The sequence below is a fragment of the Erpetoichthys calabaricus genome, chromosome 1 (genome assembly GCF_900747795.2).
Source record: "Erpetoichthys calabaricus chromosome 1, fErpCal1.3, whole genome shotgun sequence".
NCBI lineage: Eukaryota > Metazoa > Chordata > Cladistia > Polypteriformes > Polypteridae > Erpetoichthys > Erpetoichthys calabaricus.
This window is the reverse complement of record NC_041394.2, coordinates 164,469,243-164,495,849: the sequence shown is the minus strand read 5'-3', so window position 1 is coordinate 164,495,849 and position 26,607 is coordinate 164,469,243. Positions and strand designations below refer to the sequence as shown.

General features: G+C 44.7%; 2 protein-coding genes across 2 annotated transcripts in view; one reads left to right on the top strand and one right to left on the bottom strand.

The window, feature by feature from the left end:
- The window catches only part of LOC127526149 (potassium voltage-gated channel subfamily KQT member 1-like), a 426,478-nt gene extending 400,414 nt beyond the window's left edge, over positions 1-26,064 (top strand). Inside the window, exon 11 of the mRNA XM_051920670.1 lies at positions 25,778-26,064. Within this exon, the coding sequence (XP_051776630.1) occupies positions 25,778-25,933 (156 nt within the window). The 3' untranslated portion in view covers positions 25,934-26,064. The remainder of the gene's footprint in view (positions 1-25,777) is intronic.
- The window catches only part of LOC114644975 (cyclin-dependent kinase inhibitor 1B), a 280,849-nt gene that overhangs the window by 100,068 nt on the left and 154,174 nt on the right, over positions 1-26,607 (bottom strand). The gene's annotated exons all lie outside the window — the stretch shown is intronic.

The following is a 26,607-nucleotide window of genomic DNA, read 5'->3' as shown; positions in this document are numbered from 1 at the left end:
AAAGATGATGCATACGAAAGCCCGCAAACAGTTCGCTGAAGACAAGCAGACTAAGAACATGGATTAGTGGAACCAGGTCCTGTGGTCTGATGAGACCAAGATAAACTTATTTGGTTCAGATGGTGTCAAGCGTGTGTGGCGGCAACCAGGTGAGGAGTACAAAGACAAGTGTGTCTTGCATACAGTCAAGCTTGGTGGTGGGAGTGTCATGGTTTGGGGCTGCAAGAGTGCTGCCGGCACTGGGGAGCTACAGTTCATTGAGGGAACCATGAATGCCAACATGTACTGTGACATACTGAAGCAGAGCATGATCCCCTCTATTCGGAAACTGGGCTGCAGGGCAGTATTCCAACATGATAATGACCCCAAACACACCTCCAAGACAACCACTGCCTTGCTAAAGAAACTGAGAGTAAAGGTGCTGGACTGGCTAAGCATGTCTCCAGACCTAAACCCTATTGACCATCTGTGGGGCATCCTCAAACGGAAGGTGGAGGAGCACAAGGTCTCTAACATCCACCAGCTCCGTGATATCATCATGGAGGAGTGGAAGAGGATTCCAGTGGCAACCTGTGAAGCTCTAGTGAACTCCATGCCCAAGAGAGTTAAGGCAGTGCTGGAAAATAATGGCCACACAAAATATTGACACTGTGGGCACAATTTGGACATATTTCACTTAGGGGTGTAATCACTTTTGTTTCCAGCAGTTTAGACATTAATGGCTGTGTGTTGAGTTATTTTGAGGGGACAGCAAATTTACACTGTTATATAAGCTGTACACTGACTACTTTACATTGTATCAAAGTATCATATCTTCAGTGTTGTCCCATGAAAACATATAATACAATATTTACAAAAATGTGAGGGGTGTACTCACTTTTGTGAGATACTGTATGTATGTATATATATATATATATATATATATATATATATATATATATATATATATATATATATATATATATATGTATACAGTAATCCCTCGCTATATCGCGCTTCGACTTTCGCGGCTTCACTCTATCGCGGATTTTATATGTAAGCATATTTAAATATATATCGTGGATTTTTTGCTGGTTCGCGGATTTCTGCGGACAATGGGTCTTTTAATTTCTGATACACGCTTCCTCAGTTGGTTTGCCCAGTTGATTTCATACAAGGGACGCTTTTGGCAGATGGCTGAGAAGCTACCCAACCACAGCGCGTATTATGTATTAAATAAAACTCCTCAAATATATTGTGAGCACGGGGGCTGTTTGCACCCCTAGAGGATACGGCCACTCCTCAGAAAACGCTGAAAGATTACCATCACAGTGCTCCCTTCTTTGCTGGGCTTACACGAGGCTGCTTTGCAAGCAATATACTTCCCACATGGTGCTTCGCGTACTTAAAAGATCAAACAGCACGTATTGATTTTTGATTGCTTGCTTTCCTCTCTCTCTCTCTCTCTCTCTGACATTCTCTGATCCTGACGGAGGGGGTGTGAGCAGAGGGGCTGTTCGCATACTGGCTTAGAGAATACGGACGTTCCTCTAAAAAATGCTGAAAAATGCTTGCTCCCTTCCTCGCAGCTACTTTGTCCAGCAGTGCTTCGCATACTTAAAATCCAAACAGCCCTATTGATTTTTGACTGTTTGCTTTTTTTTTCTCTCTCTCTCTCTCTGAAGTGCACTCCTTTGAAGAGGAAGATATGTTTGCATTCTTTTAATTGTGAGATGGAACTGTCATCTCTGTCTTGTCATGGAGCACAGTTTAAACTTTTGAAAAAGAGACAAATGTTTGTTTGCAGTGTTTGAATAACGTTCCTGTCTCTCTACAACCTCCTGTGTTTCTGTGCAAATCTGTGACCCAAGCATGACAATATAAAAATAACCATATAAACATATGTTTTCTACTTCGCGGATTTTCACCTTTCGCGGGGGGGTCTGGAACGCAACCCCCGCGATGGAGGAGGGATTACTGTATATATATATATTGTCACAGCTGGTTGAGGCTACGGGGATGCGAGTAGCTCCAACCAAAGGGGCACAGAAACCTCGGAGGGGGTGCCGAAGGAGTAGGATTTGTGGGGACTTTAGGGGTTTGTGTGCACTACTGTAAATAATGAGCAATAAACATGTGTTGGGTGATTTGAACGTGTCCGCCTGTCTGTGTCCGGATCATCTTCCACAATGGTGCCATTGTGGAAGATGACCTGGACACAGACAGGCAGACACATTCAAATCACCCAACACACGTTTATTCTCACAGTCCATATTTACAAGTGCACACAAACCCCTAAAGTCCCCACAAGTCCAGGCCCTCAACACAAATGCCTTCTCCCTCTTCAGGCCGCCTCCTTGCCTCCTCCCAGACCTTGTCCTTCTTCCACCCAACTCAAGCCCCTGAATGGAGGGTAGCTTCTCAGCCATCTGCCAATAGTGTCCCTTGTATGAAATCAACTGGGCAAACCAAGTGAGAAAGCATGTACCAGAAAATAAAAGACCCATTGTCCACAGAAATCCGCGAACCAGCAAAAAATCCACGATATATATTTAAATATGCTTACATATAAAATCCGCGATAGAGTGAAGCCGCGAAAGTCGAAGCGCGATATAGCGAGGGATTACTGTATACTGTATTGTAAGGTTTCTAAACTGTTTTGGGACTCCCCCCAGCGTGATGACACACCAAGAGCTTCCTGAAGCATGATTTCCGCGTCTGTGAAAGACAGTTTATCCGTCGCCAGGGCAACTGCAGGCTCCCAGAGCTACAGCGGCTCATCGTGAAAGCAAATCAAATCTGACAGCAGTCAAACTATAAGCCCTGTCATCGATGGGTGATGCAAGGAACATTATAAATGCAGGGAACAGTATTACCTGGCCACTAACATGAGGGGGTGCTAGAGGAGACACATTCTGGGGATTCCCTCGTTCTGCTGGGAGAGTTCAATGCTCACGTGGGCAATGACAGTGAGACCTGGAAGGGCGTGATTGGGAGGAATGGCCCCCCCGATCTGCACCCGAGTGGTGTTTTGTTATTGGACTTTTGTGCTCGTCACAGATTGTCCATAACGAACACCATGTTCATGCATAGGAGTGTCCATATGTGCACCTGGCACCAGGACACCCTAGACCTCAGTTCGATGATTGACTTCATGGTCTTGTCATCGGACTTGCGGTCACATATCTTGGACACTCGGGTGAAGAGAGGGGCGGAGCTGTCAACTGATCACCACCTGGTGGTGAGTTGGCTTCGATGGTTGGGGTGGTCAGGCATGGTAGGCCCAAACGTATTGGAAGGGTCTGCAGGGAACATCTGGCAGAGTCCCCTGATAGGAAGTATTTTCAACCCCCACCTCCGGCAGAATTTTGACTATATCCCAAGGGAGGTGGGGGACATTGAGTCTGAATGGACCATGTTCCGTGCCTCTATTGTTGAGGCGGCTGACTGGAGCTGTGGCCATAGGGTGGTCGGTGCCTGTCGTGGTGGCAACCCCCGAACCCGTTGGTGGACACCAGTGGTGAGGGATGCCTTCAAGCTGAAGGAGGAGTCCTATAGGCCCCTTTTGTCCTGTGGGACTTCGGAGGCAGCTAATAGGTACCGGCAGGCCAAGCGGAATGCGGCTTCAGTGGTTGCTGAGGAAAAAACTCGGGCATGGGAGGAGTTTGGGAAGGCCATGGAGAATGACGTCTGGACAGCTTCGAGGAGATTCTGGTCCACCATCCAGCATCTCAGGAGGGGGAAGCAGTGCAGTGTCAACACTGTTTATAGTGGGGATGGTGCGCTGCTGACCTCTACTCGGGACATTGTGGGTCGGTGGGGGGAGTACTTCAAAGACTTCCTCAATCCCACTAACATGCCTTCCAATGAGGAAGCAAAGCCAGGGGAGTCAGAGGTGGGCTCTCCCATCTCTGGGACTGAGGTCACCGAGGTGGTCAAAAAACTCCTTGGTGGCAGGGCCCGGGGGGTGGATGAGATACGCCCGGAGTTCCTCAAGGCTCTGGATGTTGTAGGACTCTCTTGGTTGACACACCTCTGCAACATAGCATGGACATTGGGGACAGTGCCTCTGGATTGGCAGACTGGGGTGGTGGTCCCCCTCTTTTAGAAAGGGGACCGGAGGGTGTGTTCCAACTACAGAGGAATCACACTCCTCAGCCTCCCTGGAAAAGTCTATTCAGGGGTCCTGGAGAGGAGGGTCCATCAGATAGTCGAACCTTGGATTCAGGAGGAACAGTGTGGTTTTCGTCCTAGTCGTGGAACAATGGACCAGCTCTACACCCTTCGACAGGGTCCTGGATGGTGCATGGGAGTTTGCCCAACCAATCTACATGTGTATTGTGGACTTGGAAAAGGTATTTGACCGTGTCCCTCGGGGTATCCTGTGAGGGGTGTATGGGGTACCTGACCTCCTGATAAGGGCTGTTCGATTCCTGTATAACCGGTGTCAGAGCTTTGTCCGCATTGTTGGCAGTAAGTCAAGCCCATTTCTGGTGAGAGTTGGACTCCACCAGGGCTGCCCTTTGTCTCCGATTCAGTTCATAACTTTTATGGACAGAATTTCTAGGCGCAGCCAGAGCATTGAGGGGGTCCAGTTTTGGTGGGCTCAGGATTGGGTCACTGCTTTTTGCAGATGATGTTGTCCTGTTTGCTTCATCAGGCCATGATCTTCAGCTCTCACTGGATCAGTTCGCAGCTGAGTGTGAAGCAGCTGGGATGGGAATCAGCACCTCCAAATCCAAGACCATGGTTCTCAGCCGGAAAAGGGTAGAGTGCCCTCTCAGGATTGGGAGTGAGATCCTGCCCTGAGTTGGAGGAATTCAAGTATCTTGGGGTCTTGTTCATGAGTGAGGGAAGAATGGAGCGGGAGATTCGCAGGCAGATCGGTGCGGCATCAGTCTGTTGTGGTGAAAAAAGAGCTGAGCCGAAAGGCAAAGCTCTCAATTTGCCGGTCGATCTACGTTCCTACCCTAACCTATGGTCATGAGCTGTGGGTAGTGACCGACAGAACGAGATCGCGAATACAAGAGGCTTAAATGAGTTTCCTCTGCAGAGTGTCTGGGCTTTACCTTAAAGACAGGGTGAGAAGCTTGGTCATCCGGGAGGAGCTCAGAGTAGAGCCACTGCTCCTCCGCATCGAGAGGAGTCAGATGAGGTGGCTCGGGCATCTGATCAGGATGCCTCTTGGACGCCTTCCTGGTGAGGTGTTCTGGGCACGTCTAACGAGGAGGAGGCCCCGGGGAAGATCCAGGACATGCTGGAGGAACTATGTCTCTCGGCTGGCCTGGGAAAGCCTCGGGATTCCCGCCTCGAAGAGCTAGTAGAAGTGGCCAGGGATAGGGAAGTCTGGGAATCTATGCTCAAGCTGCTGCCCCAATGACCCAATCTCGCATAAGCGGAAGAGGATGTATGGATGGATGGATGGATAACCTGGCCATGACCCTGCCTGATTGCTGTGTCTGTGTATAGGAGAGTGGTAGATCCCGCTACAATAAATAACCATGCTGTTCCTGCTTCAAGCTGAATAAAGCTGGTTTTGCTAATGTACTGAGACTCAGCCTTGTGTTTTGGGGTGCAAGACAGGGACTCACACATCACAATATATATATATATATAAATTAAACATATCACATGTTAACCATTTAGTACTTGATAGTTAAAACTAACCAAACATCTTACTTTTATTACATTTTGAAGATTGCGGGGCTGCTGGTATCATCATCATTACTTGATGAACGTCCAATTTTGTACTTCTGATTTGGTCTAAAATTAGATTTTCTGATTAACACAAAACAATATATCACAGATGACCAGTTGATATCAGTTTTTCTGAAATTTTGTGTCTCAAACTCTATCTCTTCTTTGTGCTTCTTGGATCTGTGTCTAAGCTGGATCCGTGTTCTGATTGCAGCAAGTGACTATTGGGATGAGCCTTCTCATATGAATCTGAAAAACAACACCAAAAAGGGCATTTCTAATTGTGTGATGCTACCAAAAGTTGTAAAAATTGCACAAAGTTAAGTAGTATTTACTCTGATTGTTGATACACAGATATGAATTGCTGTCTCTGTTACTATATATAGATAGCCAGGCAATAATAACAAAAAAAATACACTTAAGATGGCTTATATTTTTTCACTATGAATGAAGCTTGTTTAATTATTTCAGCAGCCTCTTTCACCATTTGGCGACATGTGCTTTCACCTCCAAGCCCTCTGTGCTGGTGCTGCCACTGGTGAATCTTTGTTTATGCCGGCTTCTGCAGATAATGCAGAGTTGTTAATCATGCTTTATACTGCCAGTGTCTGCAGGAGATTTGAATTTTTTTCCCCAAGTATTTATGGAATGATTGTTATTTGTACAAAGTAAATGAAACTCTTCCATATTCCATTGATTATTTTTCATCTTTGTTCTTTAAAGATAATGTGCTGCTGACTTTTAGCAAGCAAGCCTTCTCAATATAGTGGAACCTCGGGTCATGACCATAATTTGTTCCAAAACTCTGGTCACAGCCCAATTTTGTCGTGACGCGAAGTAATTTTCCCCCATAGGATTGTATGTAAATATAATTAATCTGTTCTGGATCATATGAACTGTATGTAAATATATGTTTTCAAAGATTTTTAAGTACAAAAATAGTTAATTATACCATAGAATGCACAGTGTAATAGTAAACTAAATGTAAAAACATTGAATAACACTGAGAAAACCTTGAACAGAGAAAACTAACATTGCAAGAGTTCTTGCTACTGCCTTACGAACCGCTCGCTGTAAACACTTTTTTTTTAATGAGTTTTAAGTACAGGGAAAAAAATGAACATTTGAAAAATCCTTAATTTATACAAAAACTAACCATAAACAACTAAGAAAACTAACCTTGCATGAGTTGACTTCTGGCATGAAGGAAGTGAGGAGGAACTGGGTGGAGAGGAGATTACAGTTTTGAGGTAAAGTCTGTGATGATGCAGATTCGCTGCATGATCCCATCTCGCTTCCGGGAGCCCTTAAACCTGTCACCTTTACAATACAATACAATACAATTTATTTTTGTATAGCCCAAAATCACACAAGAAGTTCCGCAATGGGCTTTAACAGGCCCTGCCTCTTGACAGCCCCCCAGCCTTGACTCTCTAAGAAACAAGGAAAAACTCCCAAAAAAAAACCTTGTAGGAAAAAATGGAAGAAACCTTGGGAAAGGCAGTTCAAAGAGAGACCCCTTTCCAGGTAGGTTGGGCATGCGGTGGGTGTCAAAAGAAGGGGGTCAATACAATACAATACAATACACAGAACAGAACAGAACAAATCCTCAATACAGTATAAAAATAAAAATTATAAAAGTACGGGGCAGAATTTAACAGTAGATGATATCACATACGATGATTTGGATATTTTTAGAGTCCTGGAGACCTCATCCATCAAGCTGCCTCCCCCATTTGGCCATTCCATGGCTGAAACAGCGCTGGGCCAGCCAATCCGATGAATGGACCTCTCCTTCCCACAATTCCTGCGATCCTCCATCAGGTATGACTTTACCTTAGGCAGGCAAAACAACTTGACAGGTGGGCCGTGCCACATTTGAGTATCGAGAAGAGAAACAGAATAGGTGAGGGTTAGTATCCAATTATAACTATCATGTTACTTATTAGGTTTAGGTTTAGGTTTAAGTTTATTTGTCATATATAGGTTAACACAGGGTCAACATTCAATGAAATATGTATGACGAGAAAAACAAGTCACTCAGCCTAGATCCAATAAAGCTAAAAAAAAAAAAATTACAAGTTAAAATAGACTAGCTATATAAAATAAAATGTGTACATTTTAAAAGAAGTTATAGAGCAATATGAGTTGAATGAGCAGCAAGTACAAATGACAGTTATTGCACAGATAATGTATTATAAGTACAGATGCATATTCCATAAAGTGCAGATGCATGTTCCAGTCAGTATTCAGAGTGTGTGCAGGTACAGTTTGTGTGTGAGTAGTGCAATGTAGATGTAATGCAATGTAGGTGTCATGTAAGTGTATGTAAGTGTTCAGGTGTTGTTGTTGAGGAGTCGAATGGCCTGGTGGTAAAAACTGTTCTTTAGTCTTGTAGTCCGAGCAGCCAGACTCCTGTATCGTCTGCCAGACGGTAACAAGGAGAACAGCTGGCGTGCTGGATGACTGTGGTCCTTTATGATGCTGTTTGTCTTACGCAAGCACCGATGGAGGTAAATGTCTTCAATGGCAGGGAGACTCTTGCCCGTGATGTGTTCTGCTGCCTTCACCACTCTCTGTAGTGATTTCCGGCTCCTGGCAGAGCAGCTCCCATACCAGACGGTAATGCAGCCCGTCAGCAGACTCTCGACTACACTCCTGTAAAAGTTTGAGGTGATGTTGGCATTCATGCCAAACTTCCTCAGCCTCCTCAGGAAGTAGAGCCGCTGGCAAGCTTTCTTGACCACACTGTCTATGTGAAGGATCCATGTGAGATCCTTGGTGATGTTTACTCCGAGGAACTTGAAGCTGTTAACCCTTTCAACTTCTACGCCGCTGATGTAGTTGGCCTGGTGTTCTCTGCCTTGTTGTTTCCGATAGTCCACGATCATCTCCTTGGTTTTGCTGATGTTAAGAGACAAGTTGTTATCCAGGCACCAATTACTCAGTGCCAGCACGTCCTCTCTGTAGGCCGTCTCATCGTTGTCAGTGATAAGGCCTATGATGGTTGTGTCGTCTGCAAACTTGATGATGGTGTTTGTGCTGTGTTTTGCAACACAGTCGTGGGTGAACAAGGAATACAAGAGGGGGCTAAGCACACAGCCCTGTGGCACTCCTGTGTTTAAAATGAGTGATGAGGACGTGTGTTTGCCGACTCTCACCACCTAGGGCCTGTTTGTGAGGAAAGAGAAAATCCATCTGCAGATGGTCGTCCCCAACCCAAGGTCGTCAATCTTCAAGACGAGTTTTGAGGGGATGATGGTGTTGAATGCCGAGCTGTAATCTATGAACAGCATTCTTACATATGTATTTCCTCTTTCCAAGTGGGTGAGGGCAGTGTTTATTGTTAGCGCAATGGCATCCTCTGTTGATCTGTTTGCTCTGTAAGCAAATTGGAGAGGATCCAGCGTGTCGGGTAGGGAGGAGCAGATGTAACCTTTGACCAGTTGCTCGAAGCACTTCATAATGACTGATGTCAGTGCAACCGGGCGATAGTCATTCAGACAGGAGACCACCGGTTTCTTTGGGACAGGAATGATGGTGGATGCCTTGAAGGAAGTGGGGACCACTGACTGCCTCAGTGAGAGATTGAAGATGTTGGTGAACACACCTGCTAGCTGGTCAGCACACGCCCTGAGGGCACGGCCTGGGATGCCATCTGGTCCTGGTGCTTTGCGAGGATTGACCTTTTTGAAGGACCTTCTCACATCAGATGTTTCAAGGATCAGAGTGACAGACTCACTGCCCCCTTGAGGATATAGCACCTGTTCTTTGTTGGCTGCATCAAAACGAGCATAGAAAGTGTTGAGCTCGTCTGCAAGACATGCAGTGGGCTGAACACTGACTGTGTTTTTCTTTTTATAGTCAGTGATGCAGCACAGTCCATTCCACAGGCGCTTGGTGTCAGAGCTGTGGTAGCTTGACTCCACTTTGTCCCTGTAGTCCCGTTTGGCCTTCTTGATGGACCTCCGGAGGTCGTATCTGGCTGCTTTGTATGCATCAGAGTCCCCTGAGCCAAAGGCAGAGGTCCGCACCTTGAGCTTAGCCCGAATCTCCCTTTTTACCCAGGGTTTCTGGTTAGGATATATACAAACGGTGGTTTTAGTGACAACATCGTCAATGCACTTGCTGATATATCCTGTGACAAAGTCTGTGAATTCATTGATGTTGCCATCAGCTGCATCCTCAAACATCTGCCAATCAGTTGTTTCAAAGCAGTCCTGTAAGACCCCCTCAGCTTCACTGTCCCATTTGTAGATGTCCCTGTAAACCGTTTTTTCCTGTTTAAGTCTTTGTTTATATGCAGGCAGCAGCAATATAGAGCAATGGTCTGCTTTTCCAAAAGCTGGTCGAGGGAGAGGTTTGTAGGAGTCCTTGAATAAGGTGTAACAATGATCCAGTGTTTGATCACCTCTTGTGGGGGGAGAGATGTGCTGATAGTATTTAGGGAGAACTTTCTTCATGTTTGCTCTGTTAAAGTCTCCCAACACAATAAATGCTGCTTCTGAGTTAGTGTTCTCTAGTCCACTGATAACATCATACAGTTCATCCATAGCCGAAGCTTTATCAGCTTGTGGGGGGATGTAAACAACTGAAAGGAGAACTGAACTGAACTCCCTCGGGAGGTAAAAGGGTCTAACTTTAATGGCCAGCAGCTCGAGAACCGGTGAGCAAAGCGTTTCTAAGACACACACATCCGTAGCCCACGAAGAGTTAACCATAAAGCACACACCCCCTCCCCTTGACTTGCCTGAGTCCTTCGTTCTGTCTCCCAGATAAACTGTGAACCCGTCTGGTGCGACTGCGCAGTCGGGTACGCTGGGCTCCAACCACGTCTCTGTGAACGTCAAAACGCAGCAGTTTGTGATGTCTTTTTGGTGCTTTATCCGTGCGCGCAGCTCATCTAATTTGTTGTCGAGAGACTGAACGTTAGCGAGCAGGATGCTAGGCAGAGGAGGCTTGTTGTTTCTCTGTCGGGTTCGGCACAGAACACTGGCGTGTTTCCCCCTCTTTGTTTTCCTTCGGGGTCGCGTGAGTAAGCAAAAGACTCCAGGCAGTACAATGTCCGTGATTAGTGCTAATGACTAACAACAGAGATTATAGATCAGCAGCTCTAGTCAGGATGTGCTAAACCGAAGTAGTGAGTCTTCAGCCGGGATTTAAAAGCTGAGACTGAAGGGGCATTTCTTATAGTAGCAGGCAGACTATTCCACAGTTTAGGGGCCCTGTAACTAAAAGCTCGACCTCCCATTGTTATTTTATTAATCCTTGGAATCATAAGCAGACCGGCATCTTGAGATCTTAATGTGCACTCTGGTTTGTAAGTCATGATAAGTTCGGACAAGTAAGCCGGACCTTGGCCATTTAATGCTTTATACGTTAAAAGGAGGATTTTGAAATCTGCCCTAAACTTAACCGGAAGCCAGTATAAGGTTTTAAGAACTGGAGTTATGTGTTCGTATTTTCTTGTTCTTGTAATAATTCTTGCAGCCGCATTTTGGATTAACTGGAGGCTGTATAAAGAACAGTTTGAACATCCAGTGAACACCGCATTGCAGTAGTCAGTCCTACTAGAGGTAAATGCATGAATTATTTTCTCAGAATTCTGTTTATTTAGAAAGCGCCTTAATTTCCTAACATTTTTAAGATGGAAGAAACATGATTTGGACAACTTTGTAAAATGCGCTTTAAATGACATGCTTTAAACTCGCGCTTTAAACATGATAATGTTTAGAATAAGTGCTGCAAGAACATCCATTGCACTTTTTACTAGTTTTGTTGGCACTGGATCTAGGGAACAAGTAGTGGGCTTCATTTTAGAAATTAAAGTTAAGACTTCCTGCTCTGTTACAGGATTAAAATTATTAAAGTGCTAAATGCAATGTGAGACAGGGTCTGCTAAGATAGTATTTGGTTTATAGTGTGATGCAGAGATCTGGGATCTTATATTTTTAATTTTCTCATTGAAGAAGTTCATAAAGTCTGTACTGCTAATATCTGTTGGTATTTTGCACTGTTGATCTGAATTTCCATTTGTTAATTTAGCCACTGTTCTAAACAGTACCCGAGGATTATTATTATTGCTATCTATTATTGTAGAATAGTATTCTGAGCGAGCTTTAAAGAGGGCTTTTTTTATATTCATTAACACTCTCTGTCCATGCAATTTGAAAGACATGTAGCTTTGTTGTTCTCCATCTGCACTCCAGTTTTCGACACTCTAATTTAAGAGCTTGAGTGTTTTCATTAAACCAGAGAGAGTTTCTATGTGCTTTGATTACTTTTGTTTTAAGGGGAGTCACTGTGTCCAGAGCATTTCTTAAGGTCACATTATAATGTGATGTTAGCTGATCTAAAGTGTTTTCCACGTTCACATTTGATGTTAACTGATCTAAATGGTTTTCCACAATTACACTCGACTTACTCAAAGTATCCATAAATTTTGAAGCAGAATTACAATCTAGATGTTGCGCTGTCTTTGTTTTAATCTGTGAGTGTGTTGGCAAGGGCAGGACTAAATCAAATGTAATTAAGTAGTGATCGGAAATAACTTCATTTAATGGAGTAATATTTAAATTTTGAATTTCAACTTTGTAAGTTATAATTAAATCTAATGTGTGGTTATGATTATGAGTTGGACCTGTGACATTCTGACAAAATCCTACTGAATTTATCAAATAAGTAAAACATTTGCTAAAAGTGTCAGTTTCCACATCAATATGTACATTAAAATCCCCCATCAGTACTATGTGATCATAATTTATAGCCAAATCAGATAGAAGGTTGCTAAATTCAGTCATGAACAATGAATAAGGCCCTGGTGGTCTGTAGACTAGCACTATAATTGTGTTGGAATCTGTTATAATATTTAAAATGATTGCCTCAAAGGATGTAAAGTTGCCTACATTTTTAGAAGTGATTTGCGTTTTGCTACAGTGAATTATTCCAGGTCCTCCTCCTCGACCAGAATCTCTAGACTTATGAAGGAATGAGTATTCATCTGGTGACGCCTCAGCTAGGGGGACAGTGTCACATTTACTAAGCTAGGTTTCAGTGAGAAGACACAGATCAGATTTTGTACTTAATATAATATTATTTACCAAAACAGCTTTAGTGCCAAGAGAGCGAATGTTCAATAAGCAGCATTTAAAACTGCATGGTTTTTTCTGAACTGGTGATATATTTTTTGTTTTAATTTGAAGTAAATTTCTATTACAGATGCCCCTGGTGGAGGGTCTTGTTTTATCCCTTGGTCTAATTATACCCCTTATTTTTTGGTTATCAATTAATTTAAGGTTTGTATCAAGACTAAATTTACTGGATGCCCCACAACAGGGATTATGGGTAACAGCTTCAGGATGGTAACAGGTGGGATAAACAACAGCTTGTGATTTAAGATCACATGACTGCGGCCTGGATGGTGCTCTAATCAGTCAACCAGGCAATTTTGCTTCCATATTTTGGGATAATACATAAGATCTCCTCCAGTTAGGATGAAGTACCTTATACAGTTTTCTATGCTCCTTCAATAGACTTTCTTTTCCAATAAATCATCCGTCTCTCTTACAATCAAGCTTCATCCACCTACTCCCAACTCTGGCTCACCTGGATGAGGCCAGAAGGCTTTTTTATCTTAAGACTCAGGAGTGCTTCCGGTGTGAAGTCAATACCACTTGGCAGCACTTCTGGGTCAGGCGGAACTTCCTTCGAGGTGAGCACCTTTCTTATAGCTCCCTCTGGTGGTACCCAAGCATTCCAGCAGGGTTGTTCTCCAAGATTACACATCCCAAGGTGCCCTGTGGGAGTTTGAATGGGAGCACTGCCAGAGGACAGCTGCCACCTAGCGTACTGGGGTAACAAACAGCCCCAGAAGCAGTCCATCCCTGTCCTTCCATTTTATCCTGGCCAGGAAAGGTACTGAAAACACATCCGGTTGAGACACCTGCCTATCCACCTGGGGCTTCCTGTGTGGGTAAGGAGCTTTCTTCCTTCTTGGTCAGGATGCCTATCCATCCACCTGGGGCCTCCCGTTCAGCTAAGGAACCTTCCCCTCTCCTGATGGGGATACCCGTCCATCCTGTATGGAACTTACAATGGGCAAGAGGATCGAAAAACACGGACATAATAATATAAGCGGTGAAAAAAATAAGTGTTCTTTGTCTACAGATGGTCCCAGAAAAATACAAAAAGGTGCAAAAATGAAATTCCAAAATTCAAATCAATCGAGTGTCACAGGCGGCGCAGTGGGTAGCGCTGCTGCCTCGTTCGCTTCCCGGGTCCTCCCTGCGTGGAGTTTGTATGTTCTCCCCGTGTCTGCGTGGGTTTCCTCCGGGTACTCCGGTTTCCTCTCGCAGTCCAAAGACATGCAGGTTAGGTGCATTGGCGATTTTAAATTGTCCCTAGTGTGTGCTTGGTGTGTGGGTGTGTGTGTGTGTGTGTACCCTGCGGTGGGCTGGCACCCTGCCCGGGGTTTGTTTCCTGCCTTGCGCCCTGTGTTGGCTGGGATTGGCTCCAGCAGACCCCCGTGACCCTGTAGTTAGGATATAGCGTGTTGGATAATGAACGGATGGATAGAGTGTCACTGATTCAAATTCAATCAACTATGACACTCACACAAAGAAACACTAAAATAGTAAAATATCAGGCAATATAAGGGGGAAAAAGAAATACAATTGTACTAAAAAAAAGAATAAATGCTATATACAAAAACCAAAATGAAAATTATCCTTCTTATTATTCAGGCTTACTAAGTGCAACATCAGCCAGCGCACATCCCCTAAAGCAACTATGCTGCCTCGCTGTCTCTCTCTCTCCCTCTCTCATGTATGCACTCTCTCCATTAAGTGCTTCAAGTTTCTAACACTCATCTCCCAGAACTTCGCTAAACCCCTAAGGACGATTACCTAAGTTGGCACCTCACTTTTGCCATTTCTGTTTTTCTATAGCGGCAAGATGTTACAGGCAGTTGGCTTTGCTCACTACGGCAAATCGGACGTGTGCACCGCAAGCCATCTCTACTCAGGAGATACAATGCACCTTCAGTGGCCGGTCATCCAGTGGGTCATGGGGATAAAAGCCAGGTGACTAAAGACTTTTCCCTGACAGTCTGACCATGAATTTTGTGGGCTGGGGGGTGTAGGGTGTGCACCACTACTAATGATTAGAAGCCTGTCACAGTTCAATCTGTTTACAGCCTGATTAATGTTTAAATAGCTTTTTGGAAAGTGGCGCGCTTAACTTGACAGAAAAGGAGCTGTATTGTATCTAAGGAGTGCAGATGGTTTCACAGAGGCACAGAAGCACTCGCATGTGATGTGCATGTCCAATTCTCGGAGTGCTGTGAGAAGCAGACTGATCACCGCAGTAAGCAAAGTCAGAAGCCCGTCGCACCTTGCCATTGTAGAAAAAGAGAAATGGCAATGAGGGCAGTGAGTTGGAAAATTAGGCAAGAGGCTGTAGGGGTTTAGTAAAGTCCTGGGAAATGAGCTTTAGAAACCTGAAACACTTAATGGAGTGAGTGCATCCATGAGAGTGGAAGAGAGAGAGAGCTTCTTCTTCTTCTTTTGGCTGCTCCCGTTAGGGGTTGCCACAGAGGATCATCTTCTTCCATATGTTTCTGTCCTCTGCATCTTGCTCTGTTACACCCATCACCTGCATGTCCTCTCTCACCACATCCATAAACCTTCTTAGGCCTTCCTCTTTTCCTCTTCCTTGGTAGCTCTATCCTTAGCATCCTTCCCCCAATATATTCAGCATCTCTCCTCTGCACATATCCAAACCAATGCAATCTTGCCTCTCTGACTTTGTCTCCCAACCGTCCAACTTGAGCTGACCCTCTAATGTACTCATTTCTAATCCTGTCCATCCTCGTCACACCCAGTGCAAATCTTAGCGTCTTTAACTCTGTTACCTCCAACTTTGTCTCCTGCTTTCTGGTCAGTGCCACCGTCTCCAACCCATATAACATAGCTGGTCTCACTGCCATCCTATAGACCTTCCCTTTCACTCTTGCTGGTACCGTCTGTCACAAATTACTCCTGACACTCTTCTCCACCCATTCCACCCTGCCTGCACTCTCTTTTTCACCTCTCTTCCACAATCCCCATTACTCTGTACTGTTGATCCCAAGTATTTAAACTCTCATCCACCTCCCTCTCATTTACACACATGTATTCTGTCTTGTTCCTACTGACCCTCACTCCTCTCCTCTGTAGAGCATATCTCCACCTCTCCAAGGTCTTGTTAGCCTGCTTCCAAGCTACAGATCACAATGTCATCCGCAAACATCATAGTCCACGTGGACTCCTGTCTAATCTCGTCTGTCAACCTGTCCATCACCATTGCAAATAAGAAAGGGCTCAGAGCCGATCCCTGATGTAATCCCACCTCCACCTTGAATGCATACGTCACTCCTACCGCAGACCTCACCACTGTCACACTTCCCTCGTACATATCCTGTACATCTCTTACATACTTTTCTGCCACTCCCGACTTCTTCATACAATACCACAGCTCCTCTCAAGGCTCCCTGTCATATGTTTTCTCCAGATCCACGAAGACACAATGCAACTCCTTTTGGCCTTCTCTATACTTCTCAATCAACATCCTCAGAGAAAACATTGAATCTGTGGTGCTCTTTCTTGGCATGAAACCATACTGCTGCTCACTAATCATCACCTCACTTCTTAACCTAGCTTCCTCTACTCTTTCCCATAACTTCATGCTGTGGCTCATAAATTTTATGCCTCTGTAGTTACTACAGTCCTGCACATCCTGCTTATTCTTAAATATCGGCACCAGTACATTTCTTCTCCACTCTTCAGGCATCCTCTTACTTTTCTAAACACCTCCATGCTTCCACAGGTATGTCACCTGGACCAACGGCCTTTCCATTTTTCATCTTCTTCATAGCTGTCCTTACTTCCTCCTTGCTAATCTGCTGCACTTCCTGATTCACTATCTCCACATCATCCAATCTTCTCTGTCTCTTGTTCTCTTCATTCATCAGCCTCTCAAAGTTCTCTTTCCATCTGCTCAACACACTCTCCTCACTTGTGAGTACGTTTCCATCTTTATCCTTTATCACCCTAATCTGCTGCACATCTTTCCCAGCTCGGTCCCTCTGTCTAGCCAATTGGTACAGGTCCTTTTCTCCCTCCTCAGTGTCCAACCTTTCATACAACTCCTCATACGCCTTTTCTTTAGCCTTTGCCACCTCTCTTTTCACCTTGTGCTTTATCTCCTTGTACTCTTAAATACTTTCTACAGCTCTCTGACTATCCCACTTCTTCTTGGCCATCCTCTGCCTCTGTATACTCTCCTGTACTTCCCCATTCCACCACCAGGTTTCCTTTTCCTCCTTTCTCTCTCCAGATGTCACGCCAAGCACCCTTCTTGCTGTCACCCTTACTACATCTGCTGTAGTTTCCCAACTGTCTGGTAACTCTTCACTACCACCCAGTGCCTGTCTCACCTTCTCCCTAAACTCAACCTTGCAGTCTCCCTTTTTCAACTTCCACCATTTGATCCTTGGCTCTGCCTTCACTCTCTTCCTCTTCTTGATCTCCAACGTCATCATGCAGACCACCATCCTATGCTGCTTAACTACACTTTCCCCACTCACCACTTTGCAGACTTCAATCTCCTTCAGATTGACTCTTCTGCACAGGATGTAATCTATATGTGTGCATCTTCCTCCACTCTTGTACGTAACCCTATATTCCCCCCTCTTCTTATAATACGTATTCACCACAGCCATGTCCATTCTTTTGGCAAAATGCACTATCATCTGACCTTCTTCATTTCTCTCCTTGTCCCCATACCAATCCATCCCCTCTTCGTCTCCTCTGTTCCCTTCACCAACATGTCCATTGAAATCCGCTCCAATCACCACTTTCTGTTCCTTGGGTATACTGTTCATCACTTCATTCAACTCACTCCAAAAATCTTCTTTCTCATCCATCGCACTCCCAACTTGCGGGGCATATGCACTAACAACATTCGTCATCACACCTCCAACTTCCATCTTCATAATCATTACTCTGTCTGACACTCTTTTCCCCTCCAAAACACTATTTGGCATACTGTTCCTTCAGAATAACCCCTACCCCATTTCTCCTCCCATCAACACCATGACAGAACAATTTAAATCCACCTCCGATCTACCTGGCCTTCCTCCCCTTCCATTTAGTGTCTTGCACGCACAACATATCAACCTCCCTTCTCTCCATCATATCTGCTAACTCTCACCCCTTACCAGTCATACTGCCAACATTTAAAGTTCCTACCCTCAGTTCCACTCTCTTTACCTTCCTCCTTTCCTCCTGCCTCCCCCTTCTTCTTGTTCTTCTTCGGCCAAATGTAGCCCAATTTCCACCAGCACCCTGTTAGCTAACAGTATTGGTGGCGGTCGTTGTTAACCCGGTGCTTGACCGATCCGGTATGGAAATTTGTATTGTTGTCAGCATATTGATTTGGCAAAATTTTACACCGGATGCCGTTCCTGACATAACCCTCCCCGTTTATCCAGGCTTGGGACCGGCATAAAGAAGCACACTGGTTTGTGCATCCCCTGTGGCTGGGTTGGGAGAGAGAGAGAGCGAGGCGGCATAATCACTTTTGGGGATGCATACTGGCTGATGCTGCACTTAGTAATCCTGGATAATAAGAAGGATAATTTTCTTTTTGGTTTTGTATATAGCATTTATTTTTTTGTTTTTATTTTTGGGGACAGTTGTATTTCTTTTTCCCCTTTATCTGATTTTGTTACTATGAGAAAGCTAGAAGGACTCAAGGGCTAAAGGTTCACTATGTAGTGCCCTGTGAAGAAAGAAAACATGCCAGACGTTTTCTTAATGCAGGCAAAAACTACTGATTATTTATTGAACGTGCTCTAACTGTATACAACTATTGCCTATTCCCTCATCACCTTGCCTCCTCCTACAACTGCAGTGCGCGTGAATTGTGTCTTTAGAGCCACAGTGCTTCCAGCATTGCTAGGGCAATGTTAACTATGTGCACTATACGCCCTGTCCGAGTGCGGTTAGGTGGAGTTGTGACAAAAACTGGAGAACTAACATCTGAATGCCCCGTAGGTACAGGTATGTTAGGGGAAGCAGGTACCAGGTCACCAATAGGTGCCGGAAAAGAGTCAAAAACCTCAGAGGAATCCAAATGTGCATACTTGAGGCGATCCACAGAGACCGTCTGCTGTTTCCCACCAATGTGAAGCACGAACGTTTTGTCTCCGCGTCCAAGGATTCGGAAAGGGCCATCATATGGTGGTTTCAGTGGGCTGCTATGTGCCTTGTGCTGGACAAACATGGACTTTGCTGATTGCAGGTGGCATGGAAACCAGGAGTGAGGAGAGCCGTGCTGAGCAGGAGGTATCGACTTGAAGGTGACTGCTGTGTCTGATTGATAAAGGCTCTCACTACTTCTGCTGCAGTTGTGGATGTCAAAGGGACAGCTTCATGCCACCTGGTGGTCCTGTCAACCACAGTAAGCAGGTGTGTAAGAAGGAGGAAGGGGGCCTACCGGGTCCACATGAACATGGTCGAAATGGCGAGCAAGCACTGGGAAAGGTGTCAGTGGGGTTTTAACATGGCAATGTATTTTAGCTTTTTGACATGCAATCCAAGCCGCTGCCCATCTACGAACATCTTTTTTAAGGCCCCGACAAACAAATTTGCTCGCCATCAAATGCTGAGATGCCTTTCGTCCTGGATGTGGGAGGTTGTTGCTGGCGACAATTGGGTGTAGGTAACCTGTGCTAGTATCACACAAGAGCTTAGCAGTGCTGCCATCTAACTGCATCTCTGACAACTGCAGGCCAGTGTCTGCCGAGTGAAGTGCTTGCACCTCCGGGTCCTCAGCTTGGTCAACTGCCAGCTGGGAGTAGTCAATTCCAATGTGTATGGTTGGCAATGCAGGCCGAGAGAGACAGTCAGCCACCACATTGTTCTTACCCTCAACATGCGTCTGTTGTGAACTCTGATTTGTAAGCCAGGTGTTGTTGCTGTCGGGCAGACCACAGCTCAGTGACCTTGGACATTGCGAGAACAAGTGGTTTGTGGTCAACAAATGCAGTGGATGGCCAGGCTTCAAGCAAGAAGAAGAAATGTTGAATGTCCAAGTACAAACTCAGTAGTTCCCGGTCTAAAGTGCTATACTTGCGTTCATTGGGCCGTAAATGTCTACTGAAAAATGCCAATGGCTGCTATGCATCATCAGTCCACTGTTCAAACACTGCCCCCACTGCATGGTTCAATGCATCAGTTGTAAGAGCAAGTGGAGCGTCAGGCAGCGGGTGTGCGAGCATGGCCACATCAGCTAAAGCACATTTTGGGATTCGTAAATGCCTCATCCAGGCCTTTGGACCATGTGACAGGGGACTTCGTGGACTGGCCCTGTAGTGCCTCATATAAAGGTTGCATAATGAGTGCTGCCCAAGGAATTAAGCAGTGGTAGAAATTACCAAAGAAAGAATACCCAGAGAGCACGTATGGTGCGGGGTTGTGGAAAATTGGTGACAGCAGAGACTTTGGAAGGCAAAGGAATCACACCCCCTTTTGAAATGCGATGTCCCAAGAAATATATGACAGGCACTCCAAATAGACACTTAACAGGATTGATAATTAACCCTTGCAGGCTCAGGCGCTCGAACAAGGCTCGGAGATGGGCAAGGTGCTCCACTTTGGAGAAGCTGGAAAATAAGATGTCATCTAGGTAGACAAAAAGGAAGTCAAAATCGTTGAGGACAGAATCCATCAACCTCGGGAATGTTTATGCAGCGTCTTTAAGGCCAAATACTATTTGTAGGAATTCAAATAATCCAAAGGGGGTGATGACTGCTGTTTTGGGGATGTCCGCTGGGTGAACAGGTACTTGGTGGTAACTGCGGACCAGGTCCACCTTTGAAAAGATTACTTTCCCAGAGAGCCGTTCAGAGAAATCTTGTATGTGTGGAATTGGGTAGTGATCTGGGATAGTGTGATCATTTAGATGGCGATAATCTCCACATGGTTGGAAACCTCCACCTGCTTTGGGCACCATATGAAGGGGCGATGCCCATGACTCTTGAATCGGCACATAATCCCTAGCCATTCCATGTTGGTAAATTCAGCCTTCGCAATAGCCAGCTTGTCAGGGGCCAGCCAACAGGTGTGGGCTTGGACCGGTGGACCTGAAGTAGAAATGTAGTGTTCCACTCCATGCTTGGTTTCTGCTGTGGAAAAAGTGGGATTTGATAGATGGAGGAATTCATTGAGAAGACGGGTGAAGTCACAAGTCGTAGCTCTCATATTGTACAGGGTGGAGGTAGTGATACTGCTGAGTGTGCAGGGAAGGGTGGCAAAGTCCAGATAAATATGGGCTTTCCCCAGACTGTGAGGAACCTAAAAAATTGGAAATTTAACTTAAGAGAGACACTTCGAGAAGAGGGTTAGGGGTAGGGTTATGGTTAGCCTGCTTCCTTTTAATAAAGAGCCTCCCCACAAACCTCGCCCAGCCGGTCTGGGGAGAATTTCACAGCATGGAGGAGCTCATCGGGCTCCTCGAGAGAACAAAGCCAGATTCATAATCTGGGACAGCAGAACAGTCCTCTAGTGGACTCCTTGGGGTTTATGTCCCACATAACCTGTTTCTTTCATATGCTCAGGAGCCTGTTTTTAAGTTCCCAGGCCGCCGGATGCGCAACCTGCCCGGGGATGAGGTGGAATGCAGATGGAAGGGGAGGGACGGTTTATGTGCACTTAACAATCCCTTGACGCTATCCCACACAGGAAATGTAGTCATTAATGTATTTAAAGTCGAGGCACTCTTTGACTCAAGCAGCAACATTTCCATTGTTGATTGCCGATACAAAAATACAAAACCGCCCTATGTTTCATCAGTCAGGGAGGATCGCTGAGAAAATTCCCCGTGACGGTCTACCCTTCACCACCTTTTCCGGTGATTCTGGGGTGGGACTGGTCTGAAAATAAATGCGGTATACTTTTGACTAATCCTGAACGAAGCTTAGGCCTAATTATAGACTGGGATGACCCGACTCAAGCTGTCTCCACACTGTGTAATCAGCCGGCAGCGAGAGACCCAAGAAGGGGGCGGGGAGACTCCTGGACTGTCGCAGGTGGATACATCATCAACGCGGGCCTCAATGAGCTGGGAGGATTCTCTGCCCCTTGAGGTCATGATTTATTATATTGGGTAACGGAACATGAGGGGGAGGTGAGAAAGCTGTTGTTAATCCCACGAACCTACTGGCGGAAGGTCTGTGAGTTAGCACATGCCCACCTCCTAGGAGGCCATTTGGGCACCGAAAAGACATTAGAGCAAATTAAGCTCCGATTTTTTTGGCCAGAAATTAAAGAGGAGGTTCGCTGTTTTTGTGTCTCTTGTTCAGATTGTCAACTATGGCAAATTCCTAAGAGGGACTGCGCTCTTCTCCTTTCCCTTCCCCTGGTTGATGTCCCATTTGAACGCATTGGAGTCGATATCGTAGGACCCCTGGAACCCTCAGCCTGAGGACATAAGTACATATTAGTCATTCTGGATAATACTACTCGGTATCCGGAGGCTGTTCCTTTGCGCTCAGCCACATCTAAGGCAATTGCATGGGAACTTGTGGGGGTCTTCACGCATGTCAGCATCCCTAAAGAAATCCTTACTGATTAAGGGACATTAAAGAATGTGGAGTATCATCCTCAAATTGATGGTCTCATTGAGAGGTTTAATCAGACTCTCAAAAAAATGCTTCACAAGGTGGTCAGCGGGGACTGGAGAAACTGGGATCAGCCCCCCCTAACCCCCCCCCCCCCGTTCTCTTTGCATATTGGGAAGTCCCACAAGCCTCCACGGTGTTCTCATCGTTTGAGTTATTATACGGACGACAACCCTGGGGAATATTGGATATTTTAAAAGAAGCATGGGAAGGAGAGGCTATTCCCTCTACCAATATATTAGAATATATCACACAATTATGCTATAGATTTGGAAAAATTCGACTGATCTTAAAAAGTCACATAGAGGAAGCGCAAGCAGCACAGGCCCACTATTATGATGGTGGCACAACCCTCCGAGATTTCCAACCGGGGGATCGTGTCATGGTCTTGGTCCCAACCTCTCATTCCAAGTTACTTGCCCACTGGCAAGGACCTTAAGAAATTAAGGAGAGAAAAGGGCTCGTCAATTATTTGGTGAAACAGCCCAATCATTGACTGAGTGAGTGGGTTTATCATGTGAACTTGCTGAAGCCGTGGAACGAAAGGAATCCAAATCCTTTCTCCACTCAGCCCCGCTCATTCTTTACTCAATCTACCACCCTTAAGTTCGGACCAGAGTTAAATTCCAGACAGAGACAGGAGCTGGAATCAGCTATCCTGTCAGTCCCAGAGGTTGTGAGTGAGAAACCTGGAAGGACCTTTCTGATTGCACACAATAGTGTGACAGAGCCCGGGGTTGTCATTCAAGAGCGCCCTTATCGACTTCCCGAAGCAAAGAAAGTTGAGGTGGAACTTGAAATCAAGCACATACTGGCACTAGGTGTGATAGAGGAAAGTTATAGTCCCTGGTCCAGCCCAAAGTAAGCCTGACGGAAGTCGAAGGTTTGCAATGACTTCCGTCGGCTTCATCAAGTTTCCCAGTTCGATGCTTATCCGATGCTTCAAGTGGACAACCTCCTCGAGAGGCTCGGACAGGCAGAATTCTTGACCACACTTGACATAACAAAGGGGTACTGGCAGATTCCTTTAATGGACTCTGCAAAGGTCAAGACCGCATTTAGTACCCCTAGTGGACACCTTCCAGTGTCTGGTGGATAGATTTCTCCACCCCCATAATGCGTACAGTGCTGCCTATCTGGATGATGTTGTCATCTACTTCAGCACATGGAAGGAACACATACAGCAGGTCACTGCGGTATTACGGATGTTAAGAAAAGCTGGGCTTCAGATTAATTCAAAGAAATGTTTCTTTGGATTAAAAGAAGCTAAATATTTGGGCTAACTGGTGGGTCGGGGTATTGTAAAACCACAGTGTCCAAAGATAGAAGCCATAATACAATGGCTCTGTCCGCGAACCAAGCGGCAGGTCCAAGCCTTTCTTGGATTAGCCGGGTACAACCGTCGGTTTGTACCCCGGTTTTCAGAGAGAGTGTCTTTTTGTGACAGCATCTACAACGTGACAGCTCTTAACATCAACCAGCAACCCATTCGCACACAGGAAGTCCATGCCCAGCAGCGGCCTAGCCACCTTGGCCAAGACAAATGTCCAAGTGAATCGTCTTTCACTGATCGATAAGGTTGTGTGCTGCGTTCAATAGGTGGGGATCCTAGTGCCATTAGCAGCCTCCAAAACAGGCCATTTTATCCCTGAAGCCACATCAATAAGGTGATGCAGGAGGCACGCTCACTTGTGTGCCAGTATCGTATAGAAAATTCCGGCCATACTGAGCATCTGTTATGTAGAGTAGGTGGTCTGCAGGTTCTGATGAGATAGTGTTGAGCGACCCAAGTGGGTTAAACTTACAAGGTGGGCAACATTTCTTTGCGTTCTTGCTGCATCGGGCATGGTAAAAACACAGGTCAGTTGTCTGTATGGCGGCAGAAGGGTGATGAGCAGGGTGCAGGTGGATTATAGCTCTGCAAAGCAGAGTGCAGGCTGACGGCCATCTTGGCTAACTCTTGGTAGTCAACGATGGTCATGTTGGCCAGGGCCGTGCATACATGATCCGGCATCTGTTGAAGAAACAGCTCTCTGAATATTAAACAGGGCTTATGGCTACCTAGCAAAGTTAACTTATGGTCCATTAATGCGGAGGTTTTCATGTCTCTCAGGCCCGGTAATGTTAGTAGCCGCCATGCCCACTCTGACTCTGTGAGGCTGTATTTCTCTAAAAGGTATGCCTTAAAAGTTACATACTTGTCTGTGTCTGGGGCATTTTCAAGTAGACTCACCACCCTGGATGCTGTAGAGCTACTGAGAGCTGCAATGATGTAGTAGTACCTCGTGTCATCTGCCATTATGTTCCGCAACACAAACTGTGCCTCTGCTTGAGCGAACCACGCTGAGGCTTACTGTTCCCAAAACTCCAGTAACATTAACACCACCGCATTGGCAGACATGATTATCGTAACTCTGGAATCATCCAAGAGCGTCGGGTCACCACTGTAAAGCCCTTTGAGGAAAAAAAACACGGCAGAGAACGTTTTCTTAATGCAAGCAAAAACTACTGACTGTTTATTGAACGTGCTTTAACTATATACAACTGTTGCCAATTCTCTCATCACCCCACCTCTTCCCACACTGCAGTGCGTGTGAATTGTGTCTTTAGAGGCGCAGTGTTTCCAGTCGTAATTGCTTTTCACCGCAGACTGAGGTACAGAAGCTGATTTGTATCTATAATGGTGAAGAGGAGAAAATGTTTCTGGTGTTTTTAAATTTTTAGAGCACATATTATATACCTACAAATTCTCAGGATATGAACCAGGGTGTTGTGTTGGAAGAATAATGTCATGTGACAGAGGCATTCACTCCATCATACACCCACTCAGTGTTCAAAAACCCATTGTGGTTTCTCCAGTGCATGCTGTTTCACATATGGTCAAGACAGGCTCCAGTGAATGCTGTAACAATTCCAAAGAAGACCAAGACACCCTGGTAAATACAGTAAGTAAATAGAGAAGTCGCTGCACATGGTTTCAAGTCCTCCTTTATTCATCTAGCAATAGCTGGCTACAAGTGTCTTCTGATTTTAGATGCAAATCACGATAATCAAAAATAAGTGCAGAATTTCTAAAATTCAAGAATAATTATTATGGAACCTTATATAATTTTTCTCATTGGTGTGCATTTGAGAGATGCATAAAAATAAAAGCAGAGATGCATCTATGATGGTTTGGACAAAAATGTATTATATACTGGAAAAATAATAGGCAGGAAAGCACTCATTTTCTTCATGAAACAACAAAATGAGTCTGTTTGGTAGTGAATTTGCAATCTTGTTCTCATTTTCCCAGCCTTTCTATAATTAAATTTATATTAAAATGAATTATAAGAAATGTGGTTGAATTTTGACATAAAAATGTGTTACTTTTATCTTAAGGTTACCAAAATGGACCAGAAAGTAGATGACATACTGAGGATCCTGAAAGAGCAGTTTGGAAGGCAAGAAAATCAGCATAAACGGACACTTCTCAGCACTAAAACCATTGCAGTTAAACACCTTGGACATAGCTTTGACGAGATGTCTGGACGATAAAAGGATCAATACTCCATCATTCAGCAGCACATAAATCTGAACAATATGCATTTTTATTCATGCAGCACCACTTTTTATTAGTTAAAAAGAAATAAAAACAATGTTCTCAGTTTACAGAAACTTTAGTTTTTTCCTTTAAAAGTTAACCAGTTATAATTAAATATAATTTAAAATAAAAATTACAAAGCCAAAATTAAATATTAAAGTTCTGTTTTTTGAAAGATTAAGAGCTGCGAAGTACATTGTATTCTATAATGTAACATTCCAGTATGAGATCAAATTATTTCAATATGATTAGATAGATAGATAGATAGATAGATAGATAGATAGATAGATAGATAGATAGATAGATAGATAGATAGATAGATAGATAGATAGATAGATAGATAGATAGATAGATCTTTATTGTCATTGTCACTTTTACAAAGGAACAACGAAATTGAAGGTGCAGTTGACAAGAAGAGAGAAAATAATAACACACCGAATAGTAATAAAAGTGCTTTACAAAATATACAAATTGCACTTGTTATATATACAAATTGCAGTGGTTAAATGTACAAATTGCACTGGTTGACTTAAGGTCTATATTGCACATTAGGAGAATGATATGAAGCAGTTTTATTCTGAGTTCAGGGCCATGACTGCTTTTGGATAAAATCTGTTTTAAGGCGGTT